This window comes from Balaenoptera musculus, chromosome 19, assembly GCF_009873245.2.
Source record: "Balaenoptera musculus isolate JJ_BM4_2016_0621 chromosome 19, mBalMus1.pri.v3, whole genome shotgun sequence".
NCBI lineage: Eukaryota > Metazoa > Chordata > Mammalia > Artiodactyla > Balaenopteridae > Balaenoptera > Balaenoptera musculus.
The window spans coordinates 58,850,630-58,878,235 of NC_045803.1; the positions used below are offsets into that span (position 1 = coordinate 58,850,630).

Consider the following 27,606-nt stretch of genomic DNA (forward strand, 5'->3'; position numbering starts at 1 on the left):
CTCCCAGGAGGTTGGGGGCTGGGTTGTTAGTGTTGCCCGGGAGAACTTTCTAGACCAGCGAGTTCCCTCCTAGGAGGCCTCTCCCTGGAGCCTGACTCGGGGGACTGAGCCTTTCCCCAGAGCAGCCCTGGGTGCCTTCTCGGCTGGATGGAGGTCTTCAGGGTCGAAGGGGGCCCCGGGAGTCGCTCCCAGGACTCTGCTCTGCAGGTGGCTGGATGTCCACTCGCCCGTCCCCGGGCTCCCTGCAGAACTGGCCCCTCGGCCCTGCACTTGTCCTCCTGTTTCCCGGCAGCCCTCAGTCTCCCCGGGTCCTGGAGGGGAGGCCACCAGCTCCCAGGAGGGTCTCCACGCCCCCTGCAGACACCTCTTCCTGGATGCGCCCATGATCACATGTCAGGTCACCTCCTGAGCCTCGCTGTCCTCGCCCACAGGATGGGACGGCGGAACCCCCCCCACGGGGCGTCCTGGGCACTCAATGGCGAGTCCTCATAAAGCTGGAGGGAGACGTCTGGTCTGGGGTCGCCCGGCTGGATGTCAGCTTCGGGGGAAGCCCACGTCCTCCTGGGACACACCCGATGGATCTCCTGGAACTCACCGTAGTTTATCTGAGCCTAGTTTTCCCATCTGTCGAATGGGATAATAATAGTACCTGCCTTTCAGAGCTTAGAACAGTGCCGGGCACGGAGCGGACTGACAAAAATGCTGTCTCATCCCCCCGCCCCTCATCAGCACAACAGCTCAGAGTGCGATGGGATGGGGACAGTTACATCTGCGTTGCGCTGGCTTCTAGAGAAGATGAGCGTTTCCCCATTTCCCCATGTATGAACGTAGGCTCCTGGCCCCCGAGGCGGCAGAGCCCGGACTTTGCTGCCAGGGGAGCCTCAGATGGTTCATCACGTGTGGAGGTTTCAGATGCCTAAATTCTGGTGGTTTTAGGCCTTGACCTGTCACGTGCTCACCAAGGAGCTGGCAGGACATGTGACTGTCACAAACGTAACGTAAATAACTTTACACCGCAGAACAATCGGTTTCTTCGTAACATCACGTCTTTAACTTTGTGTGTTTAAAACCATCCTGAAACAGGCCGTGGGCTTCCCCTGCCCACCGCTGGCCCAGAGGAGTTGCAGACGGCCACACCCTGTCACTGGGAGGTGCCTGGCCTTGAAGTGCTCCGTCCACCTTCGAGGACCCCGGGGGCCAGTGGGTTTTGTTGGCAGTGGACTCTGCATCCCCGTGAAACACAAACCAGGGGAAGAGTTAGATTTTTGCCCCTCTATCTGATTTTGCCAGGCTCGTGTCTGATTTCTGATACTGTCGGCTAACAGGCCTGGGTTAATTTTACGGCTGTTGGTGGTGGAATTGGGCACTGGCGTCTTTGGGGGTTTGTTTTAGGGCTGAGCTCCTGTGGGGTGGGTACAGCAGGAGACTCGGGGGCCTCAGACCCTCCTTTGCTGACCCCCCCAGCGGCCTCTCTGTGGTCCACCTGGGTCTGGCCCAGGGTGCGCCGAGCCCACTGAGGGTTGGGCCGTGTACAGCTGTCTCCAGGGTCAAGGTCGGCTAGTGGGTGAAGAGTATTTGTACATTCAGCCCTGCCCCCAGCGTTTGCTATGAAAACATGAATTTGCTTAACATGACTGATATATTAGGGAACAGTCTGAACATAAGACAAATCACCTGTTTTCTCACAGTTTCATCCGCTAGAAGCCCTGGTGAATGCGGACATCCCGCTGAACCGAGCCACAAGGGAACGCAAAAGCGTAGACACCCCAAGCCCACTGTGTCGGTGCTCCCGGGTGTAAAGCCCCTGGCCCCGCGTCGGGCACACCCACCCCACCCGCGCCCCGTCCAAACTCCGCGTTTGTCACGTGCAGAGGCACTGTGGTGGGTGTGTGTTTGCCCACTGAACGTGGGAAGCGGTGCCGTGTGTACTGCTCCCATCTTTACGTGCTCCCCAAGCCGGGTCTGGCAGAAGCCCCTCCTCCATCCTCACTCTGTGGCCCCGGACGTCTGGGTATAACTGCCTCGGTCTCACCGAGCCTGGCTGTGTCCCAGGGCCTCGTGTGGGTGACTCACCTACCCGGTAACCGGCCCACTTCACAGATGGGAAGACGGTGGGCGGTGCTCGGTGGCTGAAGGCCAGGCCTGAGTCTCCTTCACCGTCTGTCCCCAGGTGTCTGGCTCGGTGCCACCACCTGAAGACACAACAAGATCGGACCAGCAGGTCCTTCCTGAGGGCCCCGGGTAGGGCTAGAGACAAGTCACCGGAGCCAGTGGTTCAGAGCTGCAGGTGCAGCAGGATGAGACTCTGTCGCCTCTGGGGCCGCCTAGTGGACAGACGGCCGTCACTGAATAAGTGACCTCGGCGGAGGCTGGTGGCAGGCGGAGAGGGAACGCCAGACTCAAACCCCCTAAGCGAGGGCCGCCTGCCCTTGCTGTCCTCACGGTGCCTTGGTGACAGGGGTGTCATGGGCCGTGCTTCACACGTGGGGAAACTGAGGCCCCGGGGGCCCTGTGATTTGTCCAGGGTCCCACCTGGTAGCCAGCATAGCTCTGTGAGGCCCAGGTCACGGCAGGGTCCGCCTCGCCCCCTGCCCGGCTCGGATGTCTGTCCCCAAGCCTCCACTGCTCAGAATTTGAACACCTCATGAGCGGGAACCGTCCCATCTCTGCTCACCTAGGTCCCGCCTGCAAACAGCCAGCATGCAGTGGTTGTTTCTTGCAAGATAAACCTGGGAGCTGTCGCCCCAAGCTCATGCCTTTGACGTGTGGGCGCGTGAGGAGCCGACAGGAAGTAACGGGCTCACTGCAATTGGCTGCACTAGAACCTTCTTCCCTGGGGAGCGCTCAGGGACCCCCGCCCCGGACCCCGGGCCAGCGCTGCCTGGGACCTCCTGTCTCATCCTGGGTGCTGGTCCCGCAGGCCGGGGCCGGCGGGGCTTTGGTATCTCCCACCTGCCCGTCTGTGTGGAGACCCCTTTCTCCCTGCAGGCTGTGGGAGACCCCTTTCCCCCTGCAGGCTGTGTGGAGACCCCTTTCTCCCTGCAGGCTGTGTGGAGACCCCTTTCCCCCTGCAGGCTGTGTGGAGACCCCTTTCCCCCTGCAGGCTGTGTGGAGACCCCTTTCTCCCTGCAGGCTGTGTGGAGACCCCTTTCTCCCTGCAGGCTGTGGGAGACCCCTTTCTCCCTGCAGGCTGTGTGGAGACCCCTTTCCCCCTGCAGGCTGTGGGAGACCCCTTTCTCCCTGCAGGCTGTGTGGAGACCCCTTTCCCCTGCAGGCTGTGTGGAGACCCCTTTCCCCTGCAGGCTGTGGGAGACCCCTTTGCCCTGCAGACCCCTTTCTCCCTGCAGGCTGTGTGGAGACCCCTTTCCCCTGCAGACCCCTTTTCCCCTGCAGGCTGTGTGGAGACCCCTTTCCCCTGCAGACCCCTTTCTCCCTGCAGGCTGTGTGGAGACCCCTTTCTCCCTGCAGACCCCTTTCTCCCTGCAGACCCCTTTCTCCCTGCAGGCTGTGGGAGACCCCTTTCCCCCTGCAGGCTGTGGGAGACCCCTTTCTCCCTGCAGGCTGTGTGGAGACCCCTTTCCCCTGCAGGCTGTGGGAGACCCCTTTCCCCCTGCAGGCTGTGGGAGACCCCTTTCTCCCTGCAGGCTGTGTGGAGACCCCTTTCCCCTGCAGGCTGTGTGGAGACCCCTTTCCCCTGCAGGCTGTGGGAGACCCCTTTCTCCCTGCAGGCTGTGGGAGACCCCTTTCCCCTGCAGACCCCTTTCTCCCTGCAGGCTGTGTGGAGACCCCTTTCCCCTGCAGGCTGTGGGAGACCCCTTTCTCCCTGCAGGCTGTGTGGAGACCCCTTTCTCCCTGCAGGCTGTGGGAGACCCCTTTCTCCCTGCAGGCTGTGGGAGACCCCTTTCTCCCTGCAGGCTGTGGGAGACCCCTTTCCCCTGCAGGCTGTGGGAGACCCCTTTCTCCCTGCAGGCTGTGGGAGACCCCTTTCTCCCTGCAGGCTGTGGGAATGGTCTCCCGTGAGCCCCTGGCATGGAGCCTTCACCACGCCTTCCCCTGTGGCTCTGAGGCCTGGACCCCACCCACGGGCTGGTGGCGGCGGGGGCAGGAAGCTGGGGGCGGAGGGCAGGGGCGGGCGAGGCTCACCGGGCGGGACTCGGGGCCCCCCGCAGCTCGCTGACCTCTAAAACTGTCCCCTGCCCGAGTCCAGCTTGCGCACATGTCCCGCCCAGCCCAGCTGGCGCCTGCCCACCACATCCACGTCCCTCCCTTTGATGAGGCCGTTTAGACAAAGCACCTCGTCTGTTCTCCAGAATGTCCCGTCCCCAGTTGGCATGTTGGTCATCATCGGCTCCGTCCTCGGCTTTGAAGTCGGATCTAATGGCTGACCCTGACCCCAGGCAGCCTGTGCAGCACCAGTGTCCCGACACCTGCGTGGAGAACCGGGTCCTAGCCCTTGGTGGTGACAGCTGGGGGTCTAGGACCAGGTACCCCCATCTCAGGGCCTCGGAGATAAAGGGGTGAGACTTTGACCCACAAAGTTCCCCTAGATCAGTGTCAGCACGCTTTTCCTGTAAAGAACAAGACAGTAAGTATCTTGGGCTTTGCCGGCCCTGTGGTCTCTGTCATAGAATCTTCTCTTTTTTGTAAAATCCTTAAAAATGCAAAAGCCACTCTCAGCTCCAGGCGTCGGCCACATTTGGCGGTGGGCTGTAGGTGGCAGCCCCCTGCCCTAGGCCAGCCCTCTGACTCTGTCTGTAGGCGTCGTGCTGTACTCCAGCTCGACAGGCACTGGGCCACAAGTGGAGTTTTCGGGCTCCATCCGTCCTGCTTTGGGGGTTTCTTTTCTTCGGCTGTGCATCAGCGAGCAGAGCATGCCGGCCCCCTGTTTCCTCCGACATTGGTTCCTTGTCCTTCCTCCGTCCGCTCCAGGCCCCTCTGCCTTCAGCTGCACTTCCTCCGGGAAGTCCTCCTGATCTCCGTCCCAGCCTCAGCACGTTTGCTGCCTGAATGCTTGAGAGCTTGGCCTCAGGTGGAGCTGACCTGGCACTTGGAGCTGGCCTTGCTTCTGCAGTGTTGCCTTCTCCGGTGTGGAGCTGACCTGGACTTGCGGTTCCACCGAGGCCCGTCCCCCATACAAGCACTTGAAGGCGGGTCCCACGCTCACACACTTTTCAGGAACACCCTTTCCGGTTCTTCTCAAGTGGTGGGTGAGCACGGCTGAGCCTTCATCCCACTCGGATACACAGAGGAGGCGATAACATCTCCCGTCTGTCGTGCGAGGGTCGGGGGAGCTTGACTCCGTGCAGAGTGCCCCGTCAGGCTGGCCCTGCCCGGTGTCCAGGGAGAGTCGGAGCTGCTGATCGAGGCGGGCGCTGCTCGAGACAGGACGGCCCCGTCCCCTCCCTCCCTGGCGCGATGGATGCTCAGTCTTCTACAGAGGTCTTTCCGTGGCTGGCGCTGAGCCCCCCGTGCCCTCAACAGTACTGACCAAGGAGCTGGACTCCAGTGCCACCTCCTTGCCCTCCTCCGCAAGGAACGCCGGCCGGGACCGGGACCTGTACGCCTCCAGCGGGCTCCGTGCACTCGCCCAGATCGGGCCTCCAGGGAGCTCCAGACACCTTACAGACATCTCGTAATCCTCTCTGAGGTCCCGTGAGGTTAAGCTCGTGCAGCTCTGCCTTCGGAGAACCGAAGGAAATTAGTAAGGCAATCTCTCCCAGCTTCTCCAGCTGGACACAGGAGTGTTGAGACGCTGCTGGCCGCTGCCATCTCGTGCCAGATGGGACAAGGGGTATCCGTAGTCGGGGGAGGTCTGCTCTGGGCCCTCCCGGGGGTGCCATCGTCTGCAGCGGGGGGTGCGGGAAGCAGGAGGTGCAGGGGTGGAGTCGGCTGAAAGCCCCTGGTCTCCCCTCCACACCTGCGGGAAACCTGGTCAGGTCCGTGGGTAGAGGATTCCTGATCCACAATGCCCCCTGCAGAGTGGGGCTCAGCGCCCAGAGCGGGTGTCTCGTCTCCCCAACACCTGACTCGGGAGGGGCTGAGAAAAGGAGAGACTGGTTACCGTCAGGCTAAAGCTTGCGCCCAGACTGGTGCCGCATCCGAGTGGGAAGGCGGGCACCTGAGCTGGGTGGGCAGGATCTCTTCTCCCCGCTCCCCACCGCCCACCCCCCCCCGCCCCCCGCCCAGCTGCTTGTCTGTCACCTGAGGCAGGTTGTTGAACCTCCCCTGTGCCTCGGCGTCCTCGTCTGTAAAGTGGGTCATCCTAGCACCGGGCGCTGGGAGGGGGAAGTGCGGGGCGTTGGGCTGCTGGCGCCAGGAGGCAGGATGTGTGAGAGCCACCCGCCCGGGTGGAGGGGAAGCCAAGCTGGGTCAGGCAGAGGGAAAGCAACAACGGTCGTGGCGATAACAGCAGCTCATCCGGGGCACGGCTCTGGCGCCTGGCCCCGCGGAGGGCCTGCCTGTGCTCCCTCTCTGGATGAGGATCTTACATTTAGGGGCTCTGGGGCTCGGAGAGGCTGGAGCCACGTGCCGGCGTCCCACAGCAAGGGTCCGGCTGCACGTGGAACTCAGCCCCGTGTCCTCTGGCCCAAGCGCCCGTGTCCAGGAGGCCATGGGAGTTGTCCCTTTAGCCCATCTCAGCCCTTCCGGGGTGGAGATGGGGAGGCTTTCTGCAGCGGGTCAGGGAGGGAGCGAGGCCCATCCCATCGCCAGCAGCTGGTTCCTAGGAGCCCGAGGCCCTGACCCAGCTCGCCCTCACTCTGCGGGACCAGAAGGAATGACAGGACAGGGTTGTGAGGAGGGGTGTGAACGGGCACGGGTGGGTGACTGCTGCACCCACGCGTACCCAGCTGCAGGGTGGTGGCCTCGGGGGATCTGCCAGGAAGATGGCACTGCCTCTGAGTGGCCTTTGTCTCCACTCCTCCAGTTACTGCGGCCCTGGTAGAAGTGAGCCCGTGTGGAGCGTCCGCGGGGTGTCGGCAGTGGAGGGCCCTCCCCGCAGGCCTGGGGGCACGGAGCACGGCCCCTGACCAACATCCTGCTGCTCTCCAAGGCCCCCCAGGGCCCGGCCTGGCCTGATTTTGTTTATTCTATCGATCAGCGCCTGTTGCTTCTGCTGTGTGAACAGCCAGGTGCTGGGATCCGCGGGCGGACCCCGGGTGAGGGTCCGTCCCTCACACACGGCGCCGTCCCCCGGCCAGCCTCCCCCCGTATTCCTCCTATGGCTCATGACCCCTGAGCCGGCCGGGTCACGGCAGTTTGGTGGGAGATGGGGCAGGCCACCTCGAGGTTCCTGAAGAGCCTAGGCGGCCAGCAGTCCTGGGCCCAGTCCAGACGTCGTGGACAGACTGGTGCCTTATTAAACTGAATACAACTGAGTTATTTCAAAGTCCAGGTTTCAAGCAGGGCATTAAGTAGGCAAACCAGAGAACAGGGACACACTTCCAACTGGCTTCTAAGTAACATGGACTCGATGGGGAGGGGCCTTTCATGCTGGAGAGCGAGACAGCGCCCACCCCTGCCCCGGCCCCTCGCGACACCCACCCTGTCTGGGCGCGCAGACAACCCCTGGGAAACGCGGTGCTGGGATAGGCCGTCTCCCACTCGCTCAGTGGGTATATAGGCTACTTGTGGGGCGGCAGCTCGCCTGCTATTCCTGGTGTGCGGGGGCTTGGGGTGTGGGGTGAGGGAGGAGGAGGGGGGCGCTCGGTCTAAACATAGACCACAGCCTGGGGGGAGGCGGCAGGAGGGAGGGAGAAATGATGTTGGAAAGTCGACTCTTTAAGAGACTTGCGTTTCTAATGAGCGGGAGCCTGTGGGTTGCCTTGGCAACTGGGGCGTGCCTCTCCCCATGCCCACGCCCACCCCCCTGATCACAGGCCCTTCTCTGTGGGCTTGCCCGGCTCAGACTGTGGCTGGGCTTCTGGCTGGAGGTGGTCAACGCACCAGCCGTGCCCCTGGCAGGGCCCTGCCTGCAGAGGCCTCAGTGTTCTCACCTGCAAAATGGGGTGGGGGATGGCTGTGGCAGCCTCAGAGTTTCCTTATGAACAGTGCTACAGATCAACAAGGAAACCCACTCCCGAAGTGCAAATTAAAACTACAAGGATATATACATTTTTTTAAATATTTTCTTCTTAATAAGTTTATTTATTTGTTTATGGCTGCGTTGGGTCTTTGTTGCTGCGTGCGGGCTTTCTCTAGTTGTGGCGAGCGGGGGCTACTCTTCGTTGCGGTGCGCAGGCTTCTCATTGCGGTGGCTTCTCTTGTTGCGGAGCACGGGCTCTAGGCTTGCGGGCTTCAGTAGTTGTGGCTCGTGGGCTCAGTAGTTGTGGTGCTCGGGCTTCGTTGCTCTGCGGCATGTGGGATCTTCCCGGACCAGGGCTTGAACCCGTGTTCCCTGCATTGGCAGGCGGATTCCTAATCACTACGCCACCAGGAAAGTCCCAAAACTACAAGGATGTTTAACGAAAGAGAGAGGAAACTACACGGATATAATACTGTTTCACCTGTCAGCTTGGGAAGGAACAAAAAAAAGGATTCCCGCTGAATTGGAGATGTGGGGAAACGGGCACCCGCAATTCTGGAAACGTGTCCTGAAGATGGATTTGTGTGTGAGATACCAAATGCACAAGGATGTCATTGGACCTTGATTTGTAAAAGCAGAAAATGGAGAACAGCCTACATGTCTGTCAGCAGGGCAGGCTCAATGTATTTTGGCACAAAATCCATTAAAAAGAACAAGAAAGGCCTGTTTGCTGGTGTGGAACAATCTCCAAGGTACAGTGTTAGGTGAAAACGACAACAGAGAAGGCAAGAGGCAGAGCCGAGTGGGGCGAGCTGACGTCTGCGTCCAAACTTTCTAGCGTGTGTGAGTGTGTGAGGACCGGTGTCGTACACGCAGTGCAGGTTCGTGCAGCCATTGGAAACAGTATGGAAAACAGTGGGGAAGTCATAAGCAGAGGTGTTCAGGATATACTAAAGGCAAAAACGAGTCACAGGAAGAAGTATGTAGAGTGTGACCCCGTTCGTACTTCAGAAATCAGATGAGCATGCCTGTCAGTACAAGCCTCCCCCACTACCCGAAAGCAGAGCGCTTCTGTGAAACTTCTCCTGAGCCAGAATGGCATAAGGCGAAGAAGCCATGACCTCAGGACACGTCTGGCTGTCGGATGCCCAAAAAAGTCTGGACACAGCACAGATACTGACACGCTTCACAGCTCTGGCGGCCTGACGCTGAGATGCTGAACGTGGGCCCCTGGGAAGGGGCTTGACGGGGCCCCTCTCGCTGCAAAGCAAACACTGAACGCTGTTTTCGATTTTCTCTTCTTCTCATAAGCACGAAAATCGTCTTTCAGTTATGGAAAACAGGGATGAGCGTAGGTCTTTTGTAAAAGCAAAGTGGCATAAAGTGAACTTTTGAGAAGCAAAGGATTCCCGTATGTAGAAAAAGAGCTGGAAGGGCGTCGACCAGAATTAAGAGTAGCTACTGTGGGGTGTTGAGTAGATGGGGAAAAGGTTGGAAGGGGAATTTACATTCATTCTCCACAGTTTTTATTTAAACCTTTTTTTTAAAAAAATAAACCTATTTATTTATTTTTGGCTGCGTTGGGTCTTCATTGCTGCACGCGGGCTTTCTCTAGTTGGGGCGAGCAGGGGCTACTCTTCATTGTGGTGCGGTGGCTTCTTGTTGCAGAGCACGGGCTCTAGGCATGTGGGCTCAGTAGTTGTGGTGTGCGGGCTCAGTAGTTGTGGCTCGTGGGCTCTAGAGCACAGGCTCAGTAGTTGTGGTGCACGGGCTTAGTTGCTGCACGGCATGTGGGATCTTCCCGGACCGGGGCTCAAACCCGTGTCCCCTGCATTGGAAGGCAGATTCTGAACCACTGGACCACCAGAGAAGTCCCCATCATATCTATTTTTAATGGTCCGTTTAGCAGGGTATATATCTCTCTCCTTCCTTCCTCCCTTCCTCTCTCTTTCTTTATGGCTGCGTAGGGTCTTCGTTGCCGCGCGCGGGCTCTCTCTAGTTGCGGCGAGCTGGGACTACTCTTCATTGTGGTGCGTGGGCTTCTCATTGCGGTGGCTTCTCTTGTTGGGAGCACGGGCTCTAGGAGCATGGGCTTCGGTAGTTGTGGCACGCGGGCTCAGTAGTTGTGGCACGCGGGCTTAGTTGCTCCGTGGCATGTGGGATCTTCCCGGAACAGGGCTCCAACCCGTGTCCCCTGCATCGGTAGGCGGATTCTCAACCACTGCGCCACCAGAGAAGCCCCTAAACCTTCTTTGAAAGAACACACGTGTACACACATGCATGCGTGTATATGTATAGTATATATTTTTTGAAAGCCACACTAGCCGGACGGTGGCAGGCTTGAAGCCCACCTCCTCAGGGTCGTCCCCAGCGCCGCCCCAGCGCCCCTGCACGCTGCTCGGCCCCCCGCCCTGGGCCTCGGCGCTCGCTGCCTCTTCATCCCGGGACTCTTGGCCGGGCCAGCTCCTCCTCGCCTCTCAGGCCTCAGGGAGGCCCGTGTCCCCTCCAGAGCGTGGCCAGTGCCCACTGCTCCGTGGTCGTGTCCAGACCGGCCTCCTCATCAGGACTTCCGCCTGGTCGGGGCAGGACCTGCCCCTGTGTGCTGAGTCCGTGGTGTCCCCGCGTGTCTGGCACGTGGTCGCACCAGGTCAGGACGCCAGGAGCAAGTGGACAAGTGAGCCCAACAGACCTGCTCTCCCAGCGGGTGTCGGTGGTGACTGAGCCCTGCTGTGGGAAGGCGTTTCCGTGTCTGGGTTGAGTTTTCTACCCTCGTCTCTGTCGTTTTCTGTTTTGTTCCAGGAGGGTGGTTTTCTAGACTTTTATGTATTTTCATGGCAAAGGGTTTCTTTTAACTCGGAAAAGAACAGCACAGCAAAGGAAGTTCAGAGATGGCCAGGGCACCGCGGAGAGCAGGGAGGGGGCTGCGGTGCTGGCCCTGCCCCCAGGTCACCCGTCCCACCTTTCCCAGCACCCACCCCCGCTGCACCCGATTCACATGCAGCTGCCTCTCCCCTGCCAGCCCTTGGCCCTTAATTCCTCCTTGAAATACTTCCATCAGAACAGCAACGAAACAGAAAGCAGACTGGCAGCAGGCTGGCAGTTGCCGGGAGCCGGGGAACAGGGAGGGAGTGACGCTAATGGATATGAGGTGTCTTAAAGGTGATGAAAATGTAAAATGGGAGTCATGCGGCCATCGCCATAACCTAAATATACTAAATACCCCTGAGCTGCACCCTTAAATAGGAGGATGTCATGGTATGTGAATTACACCTCAGTAAAGCTGCTCTTTAAAAAGCCTCATCTACAGAGCAGCCACTAATAAGGAAAACTGGGCTGTGTGCTGTCCACGCCTTATCTCAGGAGTCTCTACCGAGATCCCACAAGGATCCTTGTTACTATAGCTTCTTCAGTTGAGGAGACTAAGGCCCAAAGAGGCATGGCCTGCCCCAGACGAAGCAGCCAGTGGGCAGGAGGCTGGATGTCAACACTCACCCCTTCACCCCCATCACACCTTCCTGGGCCATGACGCCGGTCCTGGGAAGCCCGGAATGCTCCTGGGGGTGGGAGGGGGTCAGGACTGCTTCCTGGGAGTGATATTTGGCCTGGGATCAAAGGTCCCACAGAAATGGAGCATTAATACCCCATAGTAGGTTAAACGGTGGACCCCAAAAGATCTGTCCAGCTGGAACCTCAGACTATGCCCTTATTTGGAGTAAGAGTCTTTGCAGATGTAATTAAAGCTCTTGACATGAGATCATCCTGGATCAGGGTGCCCTAAATGCAGTGATGAGTGTCCTTATAAGAGACAGAAGAGGAAAGACAAAGAGACACAGGGAGAGGCCACAGGAAGACGGCGGCAGAGGCTGGCTGCAGCCCCACAAGGAATGCCAAGGACTGCCAGCCCCGCCGGAGCTGGGAGGCAGGCCCGGCACAGAGTCTCCCCTGGGCCTTTGGGGTGGGGGGGAGGGTTGGACTTCCCACCTCCGGAGCTGGGAGCGAATAAGTTTCTCTTTACGCCCCCAGTTTGCGGTCATTCGTTACGGCAGCCCCAGGACCCTTCTACAGATCCCGAGGCTGCTCCCTGGGCAGGGTCTCGGTGTCGGGCACAGGTGCCTCCTGGCCTCAGATCCTGCCCCACGCCCCTGGCAGCCGGGGCCTTGCTCATCTGCAGCTGGTGTGCGGGGCACTGGCGCTGCACGTCCCTCTGTGACGGCCTTTTGACCCCCATCTGTTTCTGTGCTTGTGAGTGAGCCTCGCTGGACCCGCCGGTACACTGGACACCATTTCCTTCTTCACTTTGAGTTTTTCTTCCTCTGTCTTTGAAGATGTTTTAGTAGGAAAAGAAAAGGGGGGAGGAGGTGGGGGAGACCTGGCAGGAGGCAGAGAGGCTGGCTGTCCTGGTTTGATCCAGAATGTTCTCCGGCTCTCTGGGCTGCTCCAGTCTTTGATGTTCAAACTGGGTCTGACCAAATGAAATACCCTTTTCAGGGACTCAGGTGGGGTTCAGGCACTACAGACCCCTTTCCCCCGACCCCGAGTTTCCTGGCTCCGGTAGAAAACCCCATTGAAATAGTTGCAACAAGGGACTTGTTTTGTATTATACTGTTCTTTTTTGACTTTAATCATTTTGGAAGATATTGCCAGTCGCCTGCCTTACTTGTGTGGATCGGCTGAGGCAGTGGACGGGGGCGCGGACAACAGATTTATTTCCTCCCAGCCCTGGAGGCTGGATGGCTGACATCAAGGTGTCGCCAGGTTGGTCTCAGAGACTCTCTCACCGGCACGTACACGGCTCTCTCCTCCCTGTGTCCTCATGTGGTCGCCCCCCTGTGTGTCTGTGTCCTGGTCTGTCTTCTTCCGAGGTCACTGGTCATAGTGGATCAGGGCCCACCCAAGTGACCTCATTTTAACTTGATTACCTCCATAAGGAGACTCTACTTCCAAATAAGGTCATGTTCAGGGGTACCGGGGTTAGAACTCCAATGTGTGTATTTGGGGGAACACAAATCAGCCTGTAACATACATATATTCTCGGTAATGCTTAAAGATCTTCCCAGGATTGAGAAAGAAAGAACCACACTTTTCAGGCAGGAAGAGAGTCCACCTGCCCTTGGGGGCCGAAAGCCCCGCATTCCCTGGGGCGATGCTGGGTCTGTCCCTTCGTTTCCTTGGGCCTCGGTTCTCTCACCTGTGAATTGGGTCACGTGGCGATTTGACCCCCCGCTCCGGTGCTCACCGCAGCCCCCTCCTGTCCTGCGTCACCAACGTCCCCATCGGCCAGCGGGCTCTGGTCGGCGCCTCTCCTAGTGAAAAAGCCTTGATTCCACAGCTGCCCATTTCCTGCCCCATCTCTGCTCTCCTCCACGGCCCGAAGGTGTGGACAGGGAGAGATGACATGGCGGTGGGGGGGGGGGACATGAGGTCCTGAATGGGGAACCCAGGGAGCAGCTGACGGGGCCACACGAGGCCCTGATATGCAGCTCCTGTTCGGTGGTGTCAGGAGTCTGTGTCCTCCCCCGCCGACCTGTCCCAAGAGCCCTGGGCTCTGCCACCACCTCCCAGGGCCCCGGGCAAGTCGCTCCACCCCTTGGGCCCCAAGTTGTCTTGTCTGCAAGATGGGGGCCTTGTCCACCTCGTGGGGCCCTGGGGCTGAAGGGAGGGTGCACATGAGGCCGATTTCCGGTGGCCACAGTGTGCGGTGGCTTGAAGTGGGGTCTTAGTTCCCTGACCGGGAATTGAACCCAGGCTACTGCGGTGAGAGCACCAAATCCTACTCACTAGACAAGCAGGGGCTAGTGGCTGCAAGTGGGACCCCGGTTCTTGTCTTCTTTGAAGAAAGAAGTCAGCAAAGAGACAGAAAATTTGTGAAACAGAATGTTTATTAGAAGCAAAGTACACACAGAAATACACAAGGGTGGGCTCGGAGAGAGAGTCGCGTGCTTTTGGGGTGGTTCAAATTGCTCATATGGGGGCAGTTTTCCGGGTTTTCTCTGGCCAGTCATCTTGCTTTGTCTGGCTTCATGTCCATATTTGGTCTGACCAACGGCCCTGCCAGATGTGCACCCATCTTTTACCCAAGACGGATTCCAGCGTGAGGGTTTCTGGGAGGTTGGCAGGACATGTTATGGGCTGGCACCCCCTCCCTCCTCTGACCCCTGAGGAAGGTCTCTGCACATGTGTAGTGGGGGAGGTCTCCTTGACCCTAAGAATGAGCCCAGCTCCTCCCTCCTGCCTGCCTTACCATTATCTTGCAGTGTCAATAGGAGACAAAGCCCAGCTGCTCACCTGGGGCCCAGCTATCTCCTGTCTCAAGGCGAGACAGCGCAGGGGTCCCACTCTGCCACTGCTGCCCATGTGAGGGGCTCGGGGCTGACCGGGTTGCCTTTAGCCTTGTCACTGGGGGAGCCGCCGTGACCATGACCGTACTCTCTCACTCACTCACACGGTGGTCTCGCGCATCTCCGTTTATGCACCGTTTATTGGGACGCACGGCTCCTCGGCTGGAAGGCAGCCCTTCGTGAGGATCTAACGATGTGAAAGCAAAGGGCTAACACACGAGCCCTGCCTGCGACAGGAAGGCTTGTGTGCTTTTCCCGCCTCTGTTCCCCTCAGTCCTGGCTCTGACCCCTCAGCTTCTCCTCAAGGGAAGCACAGCTCTCGAGTCTGCCCTGGACACGCCTGCCCGCCACAAGCCCCATGCAGGGTCGGGGACAGTAACAGGCCTGGCACTGCCCTCGAGGCAGCCTTGCCAACAACAGTTAGAATGAAAGGACCCTTCAGCAGGCGTGGCCGGGGCTGGGGCTGCCCCTCAGCCCAAGCAGTGCCCGCCTCCATCCCCCCGCAAGTGGGCTGAACGGTACCATCTAGAGGACACGTCCACCCGGAAACTGAGAGCAGCCCTCCTGGGAAGACGGTCTTTGCAGATGGAAGTGAATGAAGGATCTGGAGATGCAGTCGTCCTGGATGAGGGTGGCCCTGAGTCCAACAACTGGTGCCCTTACAGAGGTCAGGGGACCACTGTACCAGAGAAGATGGCCACGTGAAGACGGGGTCTTAGAGCAGTGTGGATCAACCTCAATTAAGCTGTTATAAAAACAGAGGGAACAGGTGGTGGTTACGAGGTCCAGACACCATCGCCAGCATGACCTGCCAGGAAGACAGCATGAGCGCCGGAGGACAGAGGCCGGCATCCCCTTTGTCCGGGGGCTGTGGGGACGAGAGATGGACGTGGAGCCGGGTCACGGCCGCGGGCAGCACGGGCAGGGCCGCGGGCTGTCGGGCAGACTGGGCCTCGTCCCTCCTTCCTTGGGGCCCCAAGAACCTCTGGGCCTGTCGAGGAGACCTTGGCACCGAGTGCTTCACGCCCAGCCTGACGGCCCCAGCTGGAATCACACGTGGGGTTCCTGAGGCTGCTGCGGGACCCTGCAGGGCCGTCAGGAGGAGGAACAGGGCAGGTGGGACCCCGTGACACCTGACTTCCGTTTGGAGCCTTTCCCCCTAAATGTGCCCAAAGCACATCTGCACCTGTGAAAGACGGTCGTTCACGTGGCCAGAGAAACGTGTGTACCTGTCCCATCCTCAGCCCCAGCCCTGGCCCTACAGCGCACCCAGGCAGGCGTGCAAAACCGCTGCTTCCCGAGCAGAGGAAACCTCCCCAGCTGTGCCCAGGTGTGCCTGTACCTGCTGCTCCCTGGGAGCCCCGTCCCCGCAGCGCAAGCACGACCTCTCGCTGCCTGCGGTAGTAACCTGGGGCTGCTGTAACTAACAGCCGCAAGCTGGGGTCCTGAAAGCAGCTGTTTATTCTCGCAGTCTGGAGGTTAGGAGTCTGAGGCCTAGGTGTGGGCGGGGCCGTGCTCCCTGCCGAGACCCCGGGGGAGGGTCCTTCCTGCCTCTTCCAGCTCCTGGGCGCCCCGGTGTATCCCCCCCAATCTCTGCCTCTGCCTTCATATGGCCTCTTCCCTATGGAAGGACGTGTGTCATTGGATTCAGGGCCACTCTTATCCAGCGTGACCCCATCTTAACTAATTACATCTGCACAGACCCTATTTCCAGATAAGGCCACGTTCACAGGCTCTGGGTGGACGTGAACTTGCTGGGGATGCTATTCACCCCAGTACAGGCCCTTCCCAGGCAGATGCTCACAACAGCCTGTGTCACTCACCCTCTGGATCGATCACTTATTGTGGACTCGGGGCACCTTTTTGAGCTGGAAGAGAACTTGGATCCTCGATTGGGCCGAACCAGCGAAGGGACGTGGATGCCCAGACCCTGTGCCTCGGTTTCCTCACTTGTCAGCAAGGAGCGATCCCCACACCGACCTCAGGGTCGTCACGGACGTGGAAACGAGCCGGACTGCTGGCCGCCAACAGGTGTCACGACGCAGCGTGTGGACAACTCCTCACCCCGGGCGTCCCAGCACGCACACAGTAGGCGCTCAACAAGTGCTGAATTGAATCTGGATGTGAATGGCCGGGAAGGGGGCCTCTCTTCGGAGATCCCCAGGCCTGTTTTAGCCCCTTGGCGACCAGCACTGGTGACAGCTGCCTGGAGGCTGCGTCCCCTGAAAACCAGGATGGGGTATCACACACCCGGCTGGAGGAGGGGGCTCAGGTTGGAGGAGAAACAAGGAACAGGGCTAGCGGAGAAAGTCAGGTGTGGATTGGGTGGGGGAAGGTGGCGGCCACGAGTGGGACGGCACGCCCCGACTTGGGCAGAAGAGAGCTGGAGGGCCCGGGGCGGCACTGGGGGCGGGCACACCTCCATCCGGTGCAGGAGCGCGTTGAGTGGGTTCACCACGTGTCGGCAGAGTGCAGAGGGCTGGCTGCAGACGTGCAGTAGCCGCTGGGCAGGAGCGGTCAGGGCAGACCTAGGCTCCCACTTTCCTGCAGTGGTTCTCAGAGTGGGGCCCCCAGACCACCAGCAGCTTCACCCAGGGGTGCTAGGAATGCAAGTTCCCGGGCCCCGCCCCAGACCTGCTGAGTCAGACACTTGGAGGGGCCAGGCCATCTAGGGTTTTATCACACCCGTTGCCAAATAAGGTCACATTCCCAGGTTCCCAGATGGACAAAGTTTGGGAGGGACACAGGCAGGTCACTGCACACCCCGCCCGTCCACCCATCTGACACGCCTGTGGCTTTGTCTCATGCAGCCCTGTGGTTGGCTGTCCATCCCCTGCACTGTCTATGGGAGACGGTGTCCCACGTTGGAGGGGGCTCTGCCCGCCTTGCCCCCTGGTCGGCAGGAACGCAGGGCCCTCCTCTCAGGGAGCCGGGGGTGCAGGCGCTGCCGGGCATGTGGGTGGAGCTGCCGTCAGGAGGTGGGGGCCCGGGGGCTCGCAGGCCGGCTCACAAAGCTGGCCCGGCCCTCCTTGGTGTCCCCGGAGGGACCGGTGCCCACGGGAGCCGTTACCTGGCTGCCGGCCGAGTCCTGCAAGTCTCACTTCAGGGGAGCCTTCGCGATGCCTTGGGAGGTTTCTTCTCTATTAAATGCAGTCGCCTTGATTTAATTTTATTTTAGGGTTGCCGCAGCATGTTCTTTTTATATACGTGTGAACGTATATGTGTAAATATACGTATGATGTTGGGGAATTAACGTCCGTGTGTTTTTACTAAGCAAAGCTGCAGGAACCAGATCATGGCCCCTTCGATCCCTCTGGCTGTGTGTGTGTGTGTGTGTGTGTGTGTGTGTGAGGGGGCGTCCTGAGCAGGCGGGCGCAGCGGGCCCTCCTCTCTGGGAGCCAACAGTCAAGGGTCGTCCAAATGGGGACCAGATCTGGGGGGTGGGGCTCAGCCACACCCACCGCGCTGGCTTTGGGGCCCGGGCCCAAGTCAGGTGTCCACGCAGCCACCTGAGGGCGGCGACCGGCTCTCACTGTCCAGCAGGGAGGGCCTCCCTAGGAGCAGACCAGCCCCGCCCGGAGCAGTCGGCTGGGCAGGAGGTGCTTTTGTTTTTACTTCCGAGGGTTCGGGACAAACAGGGAAGCACATACTGTGAAAGCTGGGCCTCTGTCGGCCTTTTGGTCAAACCCCTCCCCGGAGAGGCTGTTGTGTCTGAGCCACGTGTCCATCAGGGACAGAGGGGACAGCACACGTGTGTTTACATGCGTGCCACTGGGACGTGTGTGCAGAAATGCGCTGGAATGATGCCTGTTAGCCTGACCTTTGAAGGGATTTAAGCTGGGTTCTTCGACGTGGGCGCTTATTTAGGGAATGTTCGTGTCCTTCCTCTGAGCGAGGAGCCATCAAACCCACTGCTTCCAAATACACAGACCCTCGCTCACGTCCCTGTCCCCGTAACTCTGTCCGGCGCGCTGCACTTGGCCGTCGCTCTGAAGGCTCTGACCACCCGCCGCCCCCCCAGCGTCCCCGCAGTCCGGCCCCGCCTCTGTCGGTTGTGTTCCTGCCGCCCCATCCCTCGGGGGGGCGGGGTCGGTCCTACCTCTTGGTCCAGAGCCCCGTCTGGGCTCCACAACCATCGGCACTTGTCGCTTTCAGAACAGTAGCCGTCAGGCGTAGGGACCTGCTGTTAGCAGGCGCCAGGCAATGGTCCTCGGGGGGGCGAGGGGGGGGTGTCGGCCCCAAGCCACCCAACCTACACGGACCCGCGCGGGCCCCTCCCAGGCCCACAGTGCTGGTCTCTGGGTCATTCCAGCCTTTTGCACTTGGCACTGAACTCACCCTGCAGGGCCCCACGTCCTGCACTGGGGGTCTTTACAGGAAGCCCCCCCACACCCCGGAAACCTTGAGGCCCAGAAACTTCCTCCAGGCCCAGAGCCCGGCCCGGCCACCTCTCTCCTGAGCCAAGGGTTTGACTTTGTCTGGCAAGTGCCCTGAACGGCATCAACGCCGTTCCGTGCTTGCCCTGGCCCCTGGGGAGCTCAGAGCCCTCTAGTGCCCACTCTGTACTCACCCCCGGCTTCCATCCTCCCTCCTGACCTTAAGATGCTCCGCCATCAGTGCACGCGTCGGGCTGCTCTTGGAACCGCTAGGTGGCGCTGGGGGCTCTGAGCAGCTCCTGCTGCTTATGTCTCAGCACAGAAAGAATTCAGCCAGAGGCAAAGCGACAGATAAGAAGTGATTTACCAGAATAAGGCACTTGTGAGGCTTACAGGTGGGCGGGCGGGAGGGTGCTGTACCCAGAACTTAGTGGGCTAGTTTTATAATCAAAGGAAAAGTGAGGGAGGCGGCAGGGAGGGTAAGGACCACCTTCTTCCTCATTCTTGAGTAGACGTCACAGTTCCATCCTCTCCGACGTCCGGCAGGGGAGTTTTCTTGTCTCTACGTGGTCAAGCCAGGACTGTCATGGCACAGTGGAAATGAGCGAAAAGGTGGTAACATATGCTAAAAATGGTAAATCATCTCAGGTTTTAGTACGTCACCTTTTCCTTATATTTTTGTTTTCAGTGCCCACACAGGAGCGTGTCCTAGGAATCATTAACTTACTGAGCTCACTGGGCAGGATGTGGGTCTCGTGGCGCCATTGTTTTATTGTTTGGGGGCATGTCTCATGCTCCTGTTGCATAGTTTTGTTGCTAAGTAAGCCTGCTTGGTTTTGTGGTTAAGCAAACCTGCTTTCTTGAGTGATCATTAACTCACAGGGTCTCCCATACTTTTTTCTTTACTTATAATCCCCTAGTGGGATTAACTATTTAATCACCTACTTTGTCCCTTTACTCTGTCCCTATCGCTCTTAGGGCTACGAGACAACTGCTTCGATGATGGGGGTGCCTGGGGACGCGACAGCCCTGTCCCCCTCAGCCACCCCGGACCTCCCGTCCTCACAGCCTCCTCACTCGGGGCGCCTCCACCACTAGGTACACGGCCCTGACACGTTTACTTCTCGGGGTTCTGTTGTCTGTGACGGAAGCACACTGCACCCCAAGGGCTGGGCCCGTCCCAGACACGGTCTCCGAGGGCCTGCAGGAGGCTCAGGGTGGATGTCACCAACTTTAGGGGCGCCCCGTCTGGTCAGCCGTGATGCTCATTTGCCAGCTGACGACCCCTGGTCCCCAGGATCAGGGGCAGCACAGCGTGGCGGGGCGCTTGGCTCAGACCCCAGGAGCAGCCCAGGACTGGCCCCGCCGCGTGGCTGGGAAGTGGGGTGGGCGCCATCTGTGCAGCAATGGGAGGGGCTTTGTCAACGCTGAATTGTGGCTCAGACCCCTGGTGCTGGGGGTGCAGGAGGGAGTGACTGCCCTGGGGATGGGGCTCTCTCTGGGGTGGTGGGAAGGTGCAAGAATTAGAGATGGTAGCTGCATGGCCTGTGGACGTGCTGGACGCCCCTGACCCGGGACCTCCCAGGTGGTGCACCTTGTGACGTGCGTTTCACCCCAGTCCACTCAGTCGTGCGTGAAACGTCCACAACAGGCAACTCTACTGATTGCCTAGGGCTGTTGGGGAGGCTTTGGGGGAAACGGGGTGATTAATAAAGGTAATGGGGTCCTTTGGGGGTGGTGGAAAGTTCTAAAATCGGCTGGGGTGATGGCTGTACAGCTCCGCGAACAGACTAAAAACCACTGAATTTATGCTTATGCTTTAGAGGGGCGAGCTGTACACTCTGAGTTATATCTCAATAAACCGTTACTACCAAAGCCAAACCCATGGTACGTTCTGGAGAAACCACATCATCCAGCAGAGGCGAGCTCGGGCCCACGAGCTGGTTCTGGGCTGAGCTGGGGCCGTGCCGTGACAGAGTGCTTCTTGGCTACGGAAGCCGCCCTGCGGGAAGGGAACCAGGTCGACCCGTCCGGGGCTGGCCATGTCCAGACCAGCGTGTTTAGGCTTTGGGACCTCATGGGATCTAATGAAAGCCGTGGACCCCCTGCTTGCGGGGGAAGGAGAAAGCACGCAGAGCACCTTGGGTACAATTTCAGGGGATGCCCTGGGTCTCCGAGTCGGGGTGTCTGTGCTGGGGCTGCTCACCGGGGTCCCAGCCCAGCAGATGGGGCAGGAGTGGGAGAAGTGGTGGGGAGTAGGCTCACCCGATGGGACCCCCACGCAGCCGGACACCCTGCCATCTGTCCTTTCCTCTCTGTCCCCGATGTTCTGGCCCCCAGATGGGCCTTGGATGACCGTGGCCTCACACTGGCCATCACCAGGTCTGACCTGCACCCTCATTTCTGACGTGACACTGCCGGTGCTTGAGATATGTACGTGCCTCTACCAGCCTCCAACTCAGGGCTGGACAGGAAAGCCCCTCTGTGCCGTAAACTCGTGGATGTGCCGTTAGGGACGCAGCGGAATGCACTGGCCACGGGGGGGGGGGCACCGTGTGGGAGCCTGTGGGCTGCAGCCACGGTTTATCAACTTATGTGTTAACAACTGATAAACTAAGTATTCATAATTTGTGTTTTATTCCTGGCTTTGCCCCCCTGAGGTTCCTGCCCCTCTTCTGCTGGAATTATAACCGCGGAGTTCCCAAGGAATCTTCTACAAGGCGGTGCTTCTCAGCTTTCACTCCGAGGGGCACGGGATGCAGCCACACTGACAGTTGTCTTTCCCTATTTCTAGGAAACCACGCAAAGGATAGGATTTGCTCAACGCTGCGCGTTTGCACATAGGTTTCTTCCGACTTTGGGTCCTGCTCCCAGGCGATGCGGCGGGTGGCGGGTGGCAGAAGCCTGGAGCCCACTTGCTGCTCCGCGTGCTGGACTCACGTTCGCGTGATGATGTACATGTTGTACGTGTGTGTACGTCATACGTTGGTTTTCTTCTTGTAAACTCTGCCTGGTTAGCACAGTGGCATTTTGAAAAAACAGAAGCCAGTGGCTCACGAGGAGTGAGGGGCCTCCAGGTCAAGCCCGTGGAGTGGGTGACAGGGGCAGGGGGGCAGGCTGCCCTCGTCTCGGGGGAATCAGTCGTCGTCGCCTCGGCTTCCCCGGGGGGAAGCAGGGCCTCTGGAGCCAGGACACCCAGCAGGAAGAAATGGAAACCGCAGGCAGGTGAGACCCTCAGATGCTGGGTGCTGTCCTGCTTCAGGCACCCAGTCCTGCCCCCTGAAGGGTCTCACACGGACTCAGCTGGGGAGGGGCAGCTGAGCGCTGGGCGGGAGGTTGTGCTGCTGGAAGTGTCAGGGCGGTGTCGTCGGCTCATTTGGGTTCGCGGCCCCCATGTCCACCCTGGGGTATGCGCCCCACCCGAGGGCAGTGGCGTCACTAGCTGTGTCCATCGCCCCCACCCCCAGCTGCCAAGGGGTGTCGGGCCTCATCCCGGGCCACAGACTTGCCTTCTCTCGGCACCTGGAGACCAGGGCTCAGACTCCTCCACGCGCACGGGGCTAGTGACGCCAGCTTCCAGGGGACAGGGTTTGGGGGGAAGGACTGCTTGGCCGGGGGCCCAGGTGCAGGGCGCTGGGACGAGCGAGGCCCCTTCACGCAGGACGGGGGAGGCCAAGCAGGCACCAGGGGCAGGCCAGGGCGGGACGTGCGGGCCGTACTCCTCCTGCCCTGCGCCCTCTCCTGAGGGCTGGCTGGTCTTGCCGTCGAGCCTGCCCCTTCCTGCCCAAGGCTGGCCAGCTGCTCACCCTGGAGTGTGGCCCGCTCTGCCCACGGGTGGGTGGGGGGGGGGCGCACAGCTGCCCCCAGACCGTCATCTCTAGTCGGGTCCACACGGAGCACCTGCCCGTCCCTGGAGGTTCAGAGATGAGTCAGTCATGGGCTGCGGTCTCTAGCCTGTAGCCGGACCAGGGGAAGGAGGGAGCCTCCTCACGGCAGGACCTGGGCTCACCTGGATGAAGACTCATCCCAGGCTAGGTAGGTCCAGCTCTCGCTCGGGTGCGGTCTGCTCCGTGCCCAGAGCAGCTGGTGGGCACCCTGGCCTGGCTGGTGCCTGGGGACGTTTGCCGAGTGAGTGAGGTCTCGGGCACCCTGTCCTGGCCCCTCTGCTGCAGCCGCCCCCCCACCCCGTGCCTTCACCGCCCTCCCTGTCTCTCCTGCCCAGGACCTCCCACTCCCGGGCCAAGGCCGAGGCGGCCCTCACCGCGGCTCAGAAGGCCCAGGAGGAAGCGCGCATCGCCAGGATCACTGCCAAAGAGTTCTCCCCTTCCTTCCAGCACAGGGAAAACGGTGAGTCCCGGTGCCGCTGGGGGCAGGGCAGCCGGGGGGGTGCCAAGTAACCTCCGACGGTTCTGCCCACGGCCGCCATCAGCCCGCTGCATCCCCCCCGAGACTCTGTGTGCGCTCCTCCCCCCAGGGTTATGCTAGAACCTTCTGTGACTGCTGTCCGACGAGGCTGCTGCCCGCCATGCAGGGACTGCGGCCACGGGTCTGCATCTTTAGCTGCACCTCGCCTCACCTAATCCATCAGTAGCCACGCGTGACTGGCAGTGGCCGAGTTGGTCAGCACAGCTCTGGGGCGCGGGGGGGCTCCCGCCTGTCCTCGGGGGGGGCTGGGGGGGCTGGAAGGAGCTAGGAGCCACTGCGCGTCAGCCAGATCCGAGACCCTCGTCCCCCCTTGGCGGACGGGCCTGAGGGAGGCAGGGAGGCTGGAGCAGGGGGAGTACTGATCGGAGAGGCCCGCTGAGGCCGCGATCCTCCCAGCCCGACGCACCACCCCACCTGGGTCAGGCTCACTCCTCTCAGACTCACGCTTCCCAGAGCGAGTGGAAGCCTCTCGAGGTTTTGGGGTGGAATGTGTTCTGGGCCCACCCCCTGAGCTCTCCTCCCAGAGCCTGCAGTTCTTGGTCCTGCTGGTAGGATTCCTGCCCTTTGGCGCAGCCTTGAGAACCCCAGGACCCAACATAGGGAACAGAAGCATTGGAATTCAGCCACAAACAATCCAAGTCCTGCCTTGTAGAACGTCACCTAGCAGGAGATGTTTCTTTTATTGTCAGGAGGGGTCTGCAGGGGTGGGACCTCAGACTCCCCGAGCAGGCCAGGCCAGCATGCTCTCGGGCCTTGGGTCACCCCTGCAGCTGGGGGCGTGGACCAGAACGACTGTCCACCCCGCCCGTCCTAATCTGGTCATCCTTGAAGTGCCCACAGAGGGGAGCTGGGGGGTCTGTTAGGGGCCTTGGGAACACTGTCCTCCCACTTCCTTCGCCCCACAGCCTGCTGGTGGGCAGTGAGTGCCCTGGCTACCTGCCACCATAGCCCAGTCCTGGTCCCCTGCCATCCTCAGGTGAGACTGGGCCTCCACCCAGAAGGTCCGAGTAACCCACCTCTGTGCTCCCCGTCTCCTCCCTGATCCAGGGCTCGAGTACCAGCGGCCAAAGCGTCAGCGTTCCAGTGACGACATCGAGGTCATCTCCACCGGGACACCCTTACAGCAGGAGAGCCCAGAGCTGTACCGCAAGGGCACCACCCCCGACGACAGCCCCCTGCAGAGCTTCCCCGCCAGCCCCACGGCCACCCCTCCACCGGCCCCCGCCTCGAGGAACAAGGTGGCCCACTTCTCCCGGCAGGTCTCGGTGGACGAGGAGCGGGGCGGGGACATCCAGATGCTCCTGGAGGGCCGGGGAGGGGACTGCGCCCGGAACAGCTGGGGAGAGGAGAAGGCCGGGGGCTCCAGGGGCGTCCGCAGCGGCGCCCTCCGCAGCGGCCAGCCCGCAGAAGCCTTCCGGGCCCGGGGCCCAGGCCACAGGCAGCCCAGCAACCCCAAGCCCCGGGAGCGGCGGACGGGGTCCCCCACCACGTTCTCCTGGACTTCCCACCACCGGGCCGGCAACCCCGGCCCGGGGAGCAGCAAGCTGCTGGAGCTGGACGAGGAGAAGCTGAGCAGCTACGAGATGGAGATGAAGCCCCTACTGCGGATGGACTCCTACGCGCAGGAGGTGCACCCCCCGAAAGGACGCTACAGCAAGGGGGGCGCCGAGGACCGGGGCTTCGGGGCCCAGAGGCTGCGCTCCACGGCCCAGAACAAGGAGCACGCCAGGCCGGCCTCGTGCGCAGAGCCCGCCGTTCAGAGGCTGGAGAGCCTGCGGCTGGGGGACCGGGCGGAGCCCCGGCTGCTGCGCTGGGACTTGACCTTCTCTCCGCCCCAGAGGTCCTCACCGGTGGCGCTGGAATCAGACGAGGAGAACGGGGATGAGCTCAAGGCCGGCACGGTGAGTGGACGCCAGCGGTCTGGGGGCTGAGAGCCCGTCCCCCTGGGTCTCCCCCGACCCTCCAGCTCTCAGGACCCTCCTCTGCAGGAAGCCCACACAGGTGCGGGCTGCACTGCTTCTGATGGGTCCACGTGAGGGCTACTCCCAGGTGCCATCTTTTCAGCAAATGCACTTGGGTGGTTTTGGAAGCTCCCCAAAAGAAACGGGACAGCATGAGACCCCACCTTTGCCCCCAGACCTCCCCCTGCTGCCTAGGACGGTCCTCACCTTGGAGGGACGTCCTGTGTCCTGGAGGGAAACACAGAGACCAGAGCAGGCAGGACACACACGGGTCTGGCTCCCACGTGGGTGAGAGGGACAGAGTCCGCCAGGCCTGTGGGATCAGATGCGCGGGGTGGGGCCGTGACTCGGTTTCCTCAGGCCCCGTGGCGGGCGCTGGGTCTCGCTCACGGGTGAGGACCACGCCTCATGGGTGAGACCCGCCCTAAGCACACTCCTCCAGTGGAGGGCGGGCAGTGTTGAGGAAAGAACAGAGGTCCTGGGCCAGGCTGAGGGCTGGGGCACTCGCACCCAGGAGGGACCTCCTGGCCGGCCCTTGGCCCACCAGCTCCCACTCCCCGCTCCCTTGACCGAATGGCAGCGGGAATGGCCCGTGAAACGCCTTCTCAGCCCCACGGCCCAGCACTGACGCCCTGTGCAAATGGCCATCAGGCCCCTCACCCGCTGGTGGGGCACAGCGTGCTCAGCCCCATCTGAACACGAGGAAACCGAGAGCCTGCCTTGCGGGGCATCCCCACGGGGCCCTCTGGGACTCAGTACCTGCCAGGCGGACCCCGGGGCCGAGAAGCTTTCTGTTGGAAGGCGGCTCTCGAGGCCACTGTGAGCATCCGCCTGGGCGGTGGGCTAGCTCCTGTGACGCGCCTGCCCTCTCTGAACCCAGGTGCTCCCGCTGGGACCTAGATACCAGCTCTATTCCAGAAACGCATGTGGTGCGCGTGTGGGTATTTTAGGAAGCCGAATGATGGGCAGGGTGGGAGATGCAGGAAGGGGTTCTATATTTAGCCCACTGAACCGTGTTGTGGCTTTAAAACCTCTTCAAGCGCGTCTTGGGTGCTTTAAAACAATGCTGCTTTGGGCAGCGGCACGAGCACGTGGCCACCTCCAGCCGGGCATGTACTCACCGCTGAGTGGTTCCACGGGAGGGGGCTTCCAGCAGAGGCCCGGGGTGGTCGGGGCGGCTGGCGCCCCTCATCCTTGTCCAGCACCATGGCCTTGGCACCGTCACTGCAGAGGCTCAAGGACGGCAGGTCTGGGGGGGAGAGGCTGTGGTCTAAGCACCAGGTGGGCTCGTGCCCCAGGAGAGCGAGGGGCTCCTGGCGGCTGCGCAGCTCCTGGGCAGTTGTTCACTGAACTGAGAGAGCTCTCCCGTCGCCAGGTCTGGGGCCACGCTGGGCGGGCTGCCCCTGGCGTCCCAGGTGTGCAGAGCTCGGGTGGTTATGCTGGGACCCAGGCGCGCAGGTCTGAAAGGGTCAAAGCCCCAAGGACTCCACACTGAGAAGCTCGTGGGAGCCTCTGACCGCTGCCTGAGCCTTCTGTTCCCCCGGCCCTCTGGGAAGCCCTAGTTTCGCTCAGGAGGAGGGGGTGTGGCCTTGGGCTCACCTCCCCTCTTCTGCTTCCGTTCCAGGGCTCGGCGCCTATCCTGGTCGCCATGGTGATCTTGCTAAACATCGGAGTCGCCATTTTGTTTATTAACTTTTTCATCTGAGGAGATTGTCGCATTAGCAAAAGCAGCTGGTGTACAAACGGGGGACATTAAAAGCAGAACGACAGAAGGGAAGGCTCGTAGCTCGGACACCCAACGACAACTTCCTGGTCTTCTCACAGAACCACGTGATTGGGTATTCCTCACAGTTTGCCTTTTTTTCTGGGTCATGTTTTTTGGATTTGCTTGTGTAACAACGCTCCGCTGCGTGGCGTGGCAGAAGGAGGCCGGCACGCCGACCCCCCAGCTTGACGTGGAAAGAGAAGGGGTCCCGGCAAACCAATGGCAGAAGATAGTCACCACCGTCGTCACACCCCCGTCTGGGACGTGGAAAAGGAGGCAACCAGAGGCAGAGCCCCTGGAGCGTCCGGCGGCTTGCGAGGTGGCTAGCGGGTGGGAAGCCCGGGCGTGAGGCACGGGAGAGGGCGCCCGCTCCGGCTGGCAGCGGCCTGGGCCTTTTTCTACTTTAAATCTGTGCTGCACACTTACTTAGGGAAGCAGAGACCTGCTTTCTCTTCTGCCCATGAAACGATCACAACCCAGCCCTCTGGCGCTGCCCCGACACTGCGTCTTAAGGCAAAGTCCTTCTTTTCCCCAGTCTCCCCCCACCCCCAGACCCCAGGGCTGCTGTGCTGTGGGCATCCAGGGGGCTGGCGCCAGGGCCAGGGGGCCAGGGAGCAGCGCGGGCGTGGGGGAAGGCCTCACTTGGACAGCCTGCCGTTGGGCCTGGGCTTGGAGCACGTGGCGTTTCTGCGCTGAGGATGCAGGATGTGCGGCCAGG

General features: G+C 60.7%; 2 protein-coding genes across 3 annotated transcripts in view; one reads left to right on the forward strand and one right to left on the reverse strand.

The window, feature by feature from the left end:
* Window positions 1-27,113, forward strand: part of JPH3 (junctophilin 3) — an 82,197-nt gene extending 55,084 nt beyond the window's left edge. The window contains exons 3-5 of the mRNA XM_036833182.1: window positions 22,960-23,084; window positions 24,210-25,063; window positions 26,748-27,113. Of these exons, the coding sequence (XP_036689077.1) occupies window positions 22,960-23,084; window positions 24,210-25,063; window positions 26,748-26,828 (1,060 nt within the window). The 3' untranslated portion in view covers window positions 26,829-27,113. The remainder of the gene's footprint in view (window positions 1-22,959; window positions 23,085-24,209; window positions 25,064-26,747) is intronic.
* LOC118884964 (translation initiation factor IF-2-like) lies at window positions 21,376-26,801 on the reverse strand. 2 transcript variants are annotated; one of them, XM_036833187.1, is made up of 3 exons: window positions 26,723-26,801; window positions 26,245-26,372; window positions 21,376-22,647 (listed from the first exon to the last, which is right to left on the reverse strand). In XM_036833187.1, exons 2-3 carry the CDS (start codon window positions 26,313-26,315, stop codon window positions 22,176-22,178), a joined length of 543 nt encoding a protein of 180 aa, XP_036689082.1. In that variant the 5' UTR covers window positions 26,316-26,372; window positions 26,723-26,801; the 3' UTR covers window positions 21,376-22,175. The 2 variants fall into 2 exon arrangements, with proteins under 2 accessions (XP_036689082.1, XP_036689081.1); XM_036833186.1 differs by having other exon boundaries at window positions 26,245-26,735.
* Window positions 27,114-27,606: the final 493 nt, after the last annotated feature.